The sequence below is a fragment of the Rhagoletis pomonella genome, unplaced genomic scaffold (genome assembly GCF_013731165.1).
Source record: "Rhagoletis pomonella isolate Grant_MI unplaced genomic scaffold, Rhpom_1.0 Rhpom_scaffold_00013, whole genome shotgun sequence".
NCBI lineage: Eukaryota > Metazoa > Arthropoda > Insecta > Diptera > Tephritidae > Rhagoletis > Rhagoletis pomonella.
Window position 1 is genome coordinate 20,164,308 of NW_023458567.1, and position 10,980 is coordinate 20,175,287.

The 10,980-nt window shown below is 37.1% G+C and overlaps 2 protein-coding genes across 5 annotated transcripts in view; one reads left to right on the plus strand and one right to left on the minus strand.

Annotated features, from left to right (window-relative positions):
• Positions 1 to 10,980, plus strand: part of LOC118748946 (protein rhomboid-like) — a 74,268-nt gene that overhangs the window by 12,251 nt on the left and 51,037 nt on the right. The window lies entirely within an intron of this gene.
• The window catches only part of LOC118748942 (nuclear cap-binding protein subunit 1), a 116,986-nt gene continuing 106,178 nt past the window's right edge, over positions 173 to 10,980 (minus strand). Inside the window, exons 4-8 of the mRNA XM_036483700.1 lie at positions 6,722 to 6,969; positions 6,322 to 6,565; positions 6,108 to 6,232; positions 2,140 to 2,328; positions 173 to 2,068 (exon numbers count right to left, since the gene is read on the minus strand). Coding sequence (XP_036339593.1) covers positions 1,955 to 2,068; positions 2,140 to 2,328; positions 6,108 to 6,232; positions 6,322 to 6,565; positions 6,722 to 6,969 — 920 coding nt within the window. The 3' untranslated portion in view covers positions 173 to 1,954. The remainder of the gene's footprint in view (positions 2,069 to 2,139; positions 2,329 to 6,107; positions 6,233 to 6,321; positions 6,566 to 6,721; positions 6,970 to 10,980) is intronic.

The following is a 10,980-nucleotide window of genomic DNA, read 5'->3' on the forward strand; positions in this document are numbered from 1 at the left end:
AACAAACAGCATATAAACCCAAATTTCAGGCTTTGCGCAAAAATTATGAAGATTATGCAAAGTTTCAAATTTTTTAATCAGCATCTTTGGAAAAATTTTGGTATGCAGTTTTGTATGGCATTCAATTTGAGTATAATGAAGTGCAAATATGCAGTAGCAATTTCTTTTTTGCTGACGGTGGTACACATTTTTTTCCATGTATGTTCGAAAATTTTTTATATGGAAAAAAAATCCAGAGCAGCGTCAACAAAGAAAGCCTAAAATCAACGGTAGGCCTTAGCTACCTAATATTTGGACTTTATTATACTAAAATGGAATGGCATACAAAACTGCATACTAAATTTTTTCGGAAATTAATCTTTTATTTCTAAACTGTGTATAATGGAACTAAGGACCAGTTTTTCAGTGCCAGTTTAAACTTAGATTACGTAAACTGCGGTTGATTGGAAAATCTTAGTTTAAACTAGCCAGCTCGAGCGTTTAAACTAACACCCCTATTGCGAGTGTCGACTAGTAGTAGATAAAAGGCCGGTCCAGATAGAACTTTGGCGTTGGCTTTGGCGTTGATTAACAGCTGACTTTGAATACACACAATTATATGAGCATGTCCACATATCAACGGTAACGCCAACGCCAAAGTTAACGCACACAAAACGATGGGCGTTGCAAATAAATAAAATTATGTGAAATATTTTTAATTTTTAATAAAATGTAGTTAAGAAATATCATTTTTAATGCAATTATTGATATGAAATATTAATTTATCTGTCGTTAGTATGTAAATCTACATAGTGCTCATAGTTACTCTCCAGAATGGCACTGTCGACGACCTGTTTATGCCTAAGTGATTTGAGGTTTTGTAGCTAAATAAGGTATTTGACCAACAAACGTTTTCGACTGCATCGAAGTGCTTGAATAGGCCTAACGTCACAAGATTAGACAGAGAGTAGTGCCAGGCAGTTTGCGTCATCCATGCTGATGTAAGGCGTCTCTTGGTGCGACTCAATGCATCAGGGGATCCAAGTGTTTTAGTGACAGGCAGGGGAAGGATTGTTAAGTCGATATGAAACCCCAAATAGTAGCCAAAGAATCGAAATCATTATCCAATGTTTCTATAGACAGCTTGGGTAATATAGTTAGGTGCTTAACTTATTGGCCGACTGACTTTGCTTATTTAACATTGGCTACGAGAATTAGTTAAAAAATGTAGAGCACAAAACATGTTTTTTACTGGTTTTTATATGTATACATTTATTTGTTACAATTCCATAGAGAATTAAACGTTCTTTTGTTGTTATTTTAACAAGTCAATTACATTGTTTCTTGCATTTAAATTCTTGCGAACTTATGAAAAATGCAATGCTTAGCTCAGCGACATTAACATAATTCAAATACATGCTCTAACTAAATGTGGACGAAGTACGTAAATCAGTAAATCATGTGATAATCTGTTCATTAGCAATGCGAAAATGAAATGAACGTTAACAAATATGAAAGTAAATACAAAGAAAGTTAATGCTTGTTTAAAAAAAGCTATCCCTTTTCTAAATTTGATGATGGATTCTTAACTAAATTAATAAATTAAGTAAACCCAACGAGACGAATAATTAATTTGGAATGAAAACGTTTAGATTTCGACATAACGAAAAGTGGTAAATCGTTTATTTGTTTTTTTAATATCAATACAATTTTATTTTTAAGCCTCAGCTTTACTAAAGTCCTTGTCTAAACTTCAAAATTTAAAGTTTTATGGTTATTTTTAATCATACTATTTCCCTGTTGTCTCGTTGGATTTCAGACAAATCCATTATCAAATTGTAGCGCCGAAAATTTGTTTGATTTCTTAATTGCTTGCATTATTTATGCGCTTTCTGATTTTCAATTGAATAAATCAACAAATGGATCAAATAAAAAAATGTATCTTTAGCTACATATAATTAGTGTTTTGACTGCCTTACGCCCTTAAGGCTACAAACTGATGGAACACTTCCAGTATGTGTGAGTCCAAGTCCGAGGTGAAGAGCAACGTCTCCAACGTGCTGCTGTACTTTTGCACTTGCTCGTGGTGCTGTTGCAAACGGATAAAAGAAAAATAAGTATTATTTTTCTGAATTTTGTCAAAAATTTCATTTTGTTTACCATTAGGAACACTTGCTGCAGACGTCCTATGGTCCAGCGATACCAATCGGTATCAGGGTCACGCCCATCTGTGTCAGAACGCACCAAATGTTCGGACAATATCATTATGAATCGTTGGAAAACAATCAAGAATAGACGTTTTTGATCCACATTTGCTGCTTCCAATTTCTCTTCCATACGTTCGACTACCTGTTGAGTAATAAGCGTAACAACGTTAACACTGTGCATATTTTAGAATTGAAAGTGGGATAAGCAAAAGAAGATGATATGATTGTCGATGAGCGATTGGAATTGTTATGTACTATTTATTTTCGTACCGTGGTTTGTACCTTCTACTAAAAACGCAGTTTTATTATTGATCCCTAGTTTCACGAATATATTGATGTTCTTGTGTATGTTAAATTGACTGCCGCATGTTGTAATAATCACGCCAGAAACATTAGAGAAATTTCAATGAAATACTGAAAGTACTATCTCTTCCCTACTACTACACCTTTTCCAACAGTATTTCAGAAAAGGCCAAATGAATTTCAGAAAAGGCCAAATGAATTTCAGAAAAGGCCAAATGAATTTCAGAAAAATTCAAATGTATTTCAGAAAACCTCAAATGTATTTCAGAAAAGCTCAAATGTATTTCAGAAGAGGCCAAATGTATTTCAGAAAAAGCCAAATGAAATTCAGAAAAACACAATTGTATTTCAGAAAAGTTCAAGTTATTTTCAGAAAAACGCATATGTATTTCAGAAAAGCACAAATGTATTTCAGAAAAATATTTTTAGAATACTGTTGAAAAAGGTGTAGTTTTTGCGGACATTTACGAACGGCAATTCAGCCGAAGAGCATGACGACGGCAACTGGTAAATCAGCAGAAACCGAAAAACTGGAAAGAGCACTTCGCCTCTGGTCAACCAAGAGATCTCTGCCCAACCCGACGAGGCGCAGAGTGCAATTTTATTCGATGGTCGCACCTCGTCGGATCCGAAGAGCTGCGCGAGCTATTTTAGCCGGCATCTCAAATTGCATCCTTCGGTAGATAACGCCAAACGTCGAGTGATCAAGGAGCTGCACAAACTGCGGAAAAACAGTGCACCACTTACTTTCACCAGCGGCGAAGTGAAGGTGAAAAGTGAAGTGAAGGTGAAGAAAAAGAAACGTTGCTGGCAACATACATGGTAATTGGGGCTGGTTCTAAACTATACTGCGCCAGGTTGGTCACCGGGGACTAGTTGGACGCAGTGGACGCTGGACTCCGGACAGTTACAGGGTGCCTTCTGATGTCGCCAGAGCACCACCTACACAGCGAGGCACAAATGCTTCCCGTAAAGGAGCCACAGATGTGAACACCCCAATAAACCCTTCCTAGAGGAGCATCCTCTGCCCAGGCACGTCAGGGGGAACCTATTCATTTATAAGGACGCGTTCCAAACTCATACCGACCAACCACTGGGCCCCACGACAGTCGGGTCTACGTAACCGGAACGACCCAGATTTATATCTGGCCAAAGACTGTCACTCCAGCAACACTCCCCAAAAAGTTTTTGGGGAATTTGTATGCTGCTACAACAACAACAACGGCATTCATAGGGAGTCGGTCACCACCTACCACGACTCCCGGCCTATGAATGCATTGATCGGAGCCCAATCACCACCTGTAGCAGAAACGGAGCTTCAACTGGCCCGGTTGCGGTCTGGATACTGTAGCCGCCTCAACAGCTACGAGTCCAGACTCGACCGCAACATCCCTAATGAGTGTCCGGCATGTGGACACATGGCACCATGTGGCACGACACCAACCACCTCTTCACATGCCAGCACAATCCCACTCAGCCAACAACCCTCTCCCTTTGGTTAGACCCTATTGAAACTGCGCATTTCCTGGGCCTACCGTTAGTTGATCTTTATGACAATGATTGAAGGATGAACCGAAATAGGCGGGGCTTAGTAGTGCCGCTACAACAACAACAAAAACAACAAGCAATAAATGGTCGCTACCATAACAACAAAAACTGATGCCCGGATGAGAAAGCCTAAATATTGGCCAACTGACAAACATCGCCTTGCTATACTCGGCGAAGTATAAGGATTTGTGCGAACCGCATTTGCTACTTATGCCTCATCGAACCGTAGAAATGCTTCGCATTATTCTCACAATAGCCCGAACTTAAAAAGTTCTGCAAACTCACAAGGCGGAGCTACAAAACTATGGGCGGCTGACAAGTCATTGTTTAACCCGTCGAAGCACAACGACCTACCGGCATCAGATTCGGCTATAAAATACTTCGAACCACAGTAATTTCGCGCTAGGTTTCTACTGACAACTTATTAAGCGCCATGGAAAGCACAAGGCCAGACGCACTATACTCGGCATAAAATCCGTCCGAATGAACCTCCACCAACATTCACAAAGGTACAAACAGCCAACAATAAAGCTAACAAGGTGACGTTCTCTCTCCCTCACTACTCACAGCAACAACATAGTGATAAAAGGCTACCCCTTCCCATCTCCGCCGACAAAATTGGACTACCGCGCAACAATGTTATCGTTCCCACGACAGTCGGGTCTACGTAACCCAAACGAACCAGATTTACATCTGGCCAAGTACTGTCACTCCAGCATCACTCCGAAAAACCTCTTTGGGAAGCTTGAATGCTGTTACAACAACAATGTTATCCCAATTCGTGACCGGCTAGTATAGCAGGCTCAACTTCTACACAGCCAGGATAGCTCCGGAAGTTGTGTGTGTTTTTTCCATTTCTTTCTTTTGTACAATATTGTTTCCTCAAACTAACCAATATGAATTTGACAAAGAGTTTGCCAGCAAAGAGAGTTTATTGATTTTACTCAATGAAAATTGAAAGCTAACGACATGTTATAGACCTGTGGTTGCCGTGTTACCTTTGGCAAAACCCAATCAGTGCGAAAATTTACTCAACAGAAGCCATGCGAGAATTAAAACGGCAATCAAAATCACCTTATATTTTTGGCGTTCGTCGGATTTTCTTATCTTTGACGGCTGAGCGAACGCGTTGAATTATATTGTGTGCGCGCGCATACTCAACCCGAAGCGCAGCCACTTTATAAGAGAACATCCAACAGACATTCAAAAGTTTAGTGAAAATCACAAAACAAGCAAATAATACAAGTCAAAAAACTTGCGCCAACAGAAACCGTATTCTCAATTTTCCGCTTTTCGGCTGGCCGCTTAAAGGAAGCTGAAATCTTTTGTGTGCCAAACGAAGCGTTAACCCAAACAAAACGCGAAAACATGAGGTGAATAATTAAGTGGGTGAATGAGGAATGGAGCGCTCGCTCCGCATTGCTATCTCAATGGCCGACTAGCCGACATGGCGGCCTAAACAATGTTTACATTTAAATGTAGTGGCGGCTTAAAAAGTGACGCAATCCATATACAGCGATTCGCCACGCCACGCAGCAACGATTTTGCATATTTAATTACAATTTGTTTTTGCTTATTAATTTAAAGAAAATAAAAGTGTAATACGTCTAGCGTAAAACTAAATAAAAATAAAACTAAATTAGGTCAATTTATATTAAAGTAATGTACACCAAATCCGCAATGCGTTAAGCTTTTGGCAATGAAAAGTGAAAATGCGGCAAAATTTACAAGATTAGTAATTAATTAGTAAAAGAATAAATATCAAAATACTTTTGCCATCACTTTGATTTATTGGCTTGCATATATATGTATATGTACATATATACAAACATATATAGATATGCACATATATATACATATACAAACATATCTGTATAAACATACGAATGCATAATGAGAAAAAACTGTGCCCGCTAGACCAAATGCATTTACAAATTCATTATTTTTACAAAACAGAAGTGACCTGCTTGGAGATTTGTAACGACTGAATTAAAAAAAAAAAAAACAGTTGATCTCAAGTAAATAATTTGCTAATATTCGTATGTGCTTCTGATTTTTTTTTATGCTCACCTCTTCAGTTGGTTTATCTACGTTATTGATGGGCTTCTTACGCTTGGGCGTTGCTTCATCCTCCGATTCGCTGGACGATGAGTCCACTTTAGCCAACTTTTCCTTCGCAACAGTTAATTCGCTACCTGTATCATGAGATGTGTTTTTTTAGTTTCAATTCTAACAATATATTTCTACATACATACATACATATAAACTAATGCAATTTACTTACTCAATTTAATAACATGTTTATTCATTTTCTTTATGGTCAAATGGAGTATTTCCCACAAGTACATTTTGGTGAACTCGCCGGTCATCTCTTTGGAAAATATCCACGTAGCGACAGCAGAACAATCAACAATTTGTAATTTTAATAATTTATCTATAATGACCACCATCATTTGTTGATGATTCTGCCATAATTCGTAGACGTTGTGAAGTATGCAAATTTGCGCCTCCTCGGATTCGGCGAGGGCCTAGAAAAAGCAAGTTTAAATCGAATTTAAAATTATACTTTTATATTTTAGGCTTTCTGACTGTAGAAACTAAACAAAAAAAAACTGCATTCGAAATATACTAAGTTTGGTTAGACTTCAGCCAAAAAATGGCCGAACTATGGCCGAGTGCCTCACCTTAAAGACCAAATGGAATTTCGATATTGCAGCGAAACTATGCGAAAACGATTTGGCGCCCAAATTCAATAACGTCTGCACGAACACATCGATTTTTAGTGGATTGAATGATGTCTCCGACATTTCCTGATCCGCATTTTCGCCGGAATTCGGCAACTCCTTTAGAATATTGATCACCTCATCGGGTGTGCACTTTTGTCGAATTGCCACCACCAATTGATGTGCCACCTGGGTGCCTGCCAACGACGCTGAAATTGTGTACAAAAAGAAAATAAAAATGCAAATTTATAAAACGCTTAAGTAGTTACAGAAATATTATTCAAATTTTGCAAATTGAATTTTAGTATAGCGAAGGTAAATGAGGAAACGAAATTGCCTATATAATTTATGATTAACTGGCTCGACAATACAAATACAACAAATAATATATACATACTCGTATATACCTAGTATGTACTGTGTTATGAAATGGCAAGCAGCGCATCGAAGTTGTAGACACTTTCGCTTATAATAGAAATGTTAAGTCGTATGATGTTTTGTTATTACTGGGGGACAATGTACTGGAATGCAATGCAATGTGGCAAATGCAGTCCACATCAGTCGGCGGCGGTAATTGTTGATGCCGTTGTTGCGCTTTATGCATTGCACATTTAATAATAATAATAGATTGGCGCTTACACATATGTTAGTGTTTGGCCGAGCTTCTCCTCCGATTTGTGTCGTGCGCCTTGATGTTGTCACACAAAGCGGAGGGACCTACAGTTTTACGCCGACTCCGAACGGCGATTGTATTTTTATGAGAAGCTGTTTTTCATGGCAGAAATACACTCGGGGGTTTGCCATTGCCTGCCGAGGGACGACCGCTGTTAAGAAAAAACCTTTTTTCTATATTTTTGCGATGTTGCTTTGACCAGGGTTTGAACCCAGGCATTGTGGAGTGGAAGCGCGCACTGCTTACCACTACACCACAGCGGCACATTTGGAGTTGCATAAATCGTAGGTATTTTGAAGTGTCGCTGCTCCGAATTTGTGCCAACTATTGTCATTAGTGACAATATTAACGCCGTCGCCTAAGCTAAACAGTAATTTTTTCCTTCTTTTTTATATCTTTTTTCTTTCTTTTCAGATATTTTTTTTTTTTTTTTTTTTTGCTATGCTCACTCATTGCGGCATAACTACTTTTTAAGTACACAATAATGTGTTTAATAGCGCAGAAAAAACCAGCAGTTATGTAGGTGTCGCAGGTATTTGATTTGTAAATTTAATTTTCGATGAATTGATACACAACAGATTCCACCCCCACCAACTACATAGAACTTGAAGGCAGATCTCCCAAAGTGAGGAGTAAAAGAGCACTACTTGACATGATTTGTGCTCCTTTATTACTAGCTGAGGAGCAAAAAGCGAACAATATAATAATGCTCCTTGTGGGTTGGGGCGGAATGCGATATAGTAGGACTTCGGGGTTTGCAAATAAAATTGGTAAACTTTGCGCAACTCTTACGCAGTTACCCGCGGACGTAAAACGGAGATCATCTCTCTCTCTCTATATATATATCAACAGCAAATTTGATGTTCCTCTGCCCGTCAACCTACATTTACGCTACCTCGCACAGTGTTTTGACTATATGGAGGTAGGTGGAAAAAGTCGTGCTGACATTATCTGCCCTTTGAAGCTTTGTCAGGGGGTCAACCAAATTCAGAACGCACTATTTTAGAATTTGGTTGAAGAACTCCCAAAGAACGGTTCAAATTCTGAAATAGTGCGTTCTTGAAAAGTTTTCTGAGATAAGACGTTTTCGAACTGGCTGCCGAGTTAAGAGTTGGGCCTCAGGAAAGATATCGCGAATATCACGTAGTTGGGGTTAAACAAGTTTCGGAATTTTTGTACAAAAAAAAAAAAACGACACAACATCGTTTTCCGTATAATTTTCGTCTGGACTTAAGTCGACACTACGGATGTTTTTAACATAAATCCCTACAAAAAACCGATCGTTATTAATTTTTTAGATCTCCTCTGCACCGAAATATTTTGGTTCAATTTGGTATTTTTTCACTGAATTAATTTACAAGTTAGGCAATTTTTGCGTCCAATTCGACTACACTATACATGCACGTATTTACATACATAGATATTTTTTTATTAAATCTCCTAAAGTTCGGTGATGCAAGACTTGGGAATTTGACTTGACTTACATAGAAACTTGGAAACGATTACTCTGCATGTCACCTATTACTTTTTCTCTCTGTTTTGATAAATAATAGGGTAAAATTGTAAAGGTTTAATTTGTTTGGTTTAAAAATGGATAAAAAATGAAGTTATTTTTTTGGGTAACTATGTACATACACGCGCTGCTCATTTGCCAGATAAATATACCATTTCCAAGTCAATTTGGAATTTTTTTACCTTGTATGTTTTTGTTATGACTGACGTTAGCACCATCTATTCCAATTTAATGGAGGAGCATCTTTCGGCCTGTTTACTACAAGAATCTCTCAGTAGAATATTTATTATAAAACTATTTAGTCAAGGGTGAGAAGCGTGATGTTATTTTTCCTAAAAATATGGCAACCGTGCGAATTTTCAAATTCATACTATGTAGATGAAAAAAACTTTTCTACTCCTACCCAAAAAAATGGTATGTGAACATATGTTTGTATGTATATGTACATACACTTGTGATCAGCTGATTAAGTCAAGTGATATTTTGACTAATTTCGGCTATTTTGCTTTTGTTTATTTAATGTTTAAATTTTTTTTTTATAAAAGTTTAGCACTTAATCCATATTTCAAACTTCGTAAAAAAATCATAAAAATTCAACAAACTCTAATAATTGCATTCAAAAATTTTAAACTTTTTATTTAGAATTTTTAGAAAAATTTTGGGTATGCAGTTTGTAGCTCATTAAATTTTAGTTGGTTAAAGTGCAAATTTCAAGACGCTAGAAAATTGCGTTGATTTTTAACCATGTTTTTTGCTGATGCTACTAGGCATTTTCTCTCATACAAACGAAATTGTCGAGCATACTTTATTGAAGTTTGAAGTGTGGATTTATGTGGCCCTGGTTAGGTAAAGTGCTGAATTTTTATAAAAAAAAAATATAAACATTATATAAACAAAAGAAAAATAGCCAAAACTAATCAAAATGTCACTTGACTTAATCAGCTGACCACAAGGGTACATACATCAAATGAAGTAGCGGTAATAAAATTTGCATACTTCGGAAGAAAAACAAATACAAGGTCGATGTCATGATACCACCTACCAACATTTGACTACAGATTCTAGTATTAACTCATCTAAACAAGTGGACAAAGTCAATGTGATACCGCTAACAAGCAAGCTAGGAGTCAAGAAAAAATTGTGAAAAAACAGTGAATCCACAACTTAACATCAAAAAGTCAAAGTTTAGTGAATTATGTAAATTTTGCTCTTTTGTCTTTTTAATTCATCGTTAACGAGAAAATTGTGAGGTAAGCTATTATTTTTTTGGGAAATTTTCACACAGCTATTAAATAATAATAGATGAAAAGCAAACAATAAATCATAAAACCGCTACACGCGCCACACAATGGTAATTTAAATTGTAAAAATGTCAATTAAACATTAAAAGCTACTTTACGATTATAAAATAAATGGCTTGTAAAATAAATTAAGTAAAAGGAGTACATGTTAAAAATTGTTTGTGGGAAGAGTATGCGAAAGTACTTTTAAGTTAGCCAAAACTTTGCTAAAATGACTTTGTGAAGGGTGAAGAGCGTGGATATATTTAATCTCGACATAACCCAATGAATTATTGCAGAGCTAAAGACGTAGAAGAAGCAACATCAAACTGCAAATTTATATAGTGAGTACAGATTCATAGAAAGTTTTTTTTTTGATTTCTCGTTTCTAGTAAGGTTTTTCGACGCGTAGCCAACCAAAAACAGGAAATTCTGAATTCTTAATCAGACAGATATAAATAAACAAGTATTAGGTTTATTCCACGCAGGCCGCGAGATCCGCGGGTACCCAAAACAGCCCAGAAGGCGTCCCTCACGCTAGAAAAATCGGTAAGAGGGCGACTCAGTAGCATCAGCTGTGGGCCCTCATTGTGAGATTTTTGCGGGCGTGAGGCAGTAATTCTAGCACTGGAGTAGCGATAACCACACAAAATAGTCTGAGATGTCGGTTGACTGGAAGTCATGATCTTTATGTATTATATATGTACATTATGTATATCACTCAAATATTATAGCTGCGAGAGTAATTTGCTAA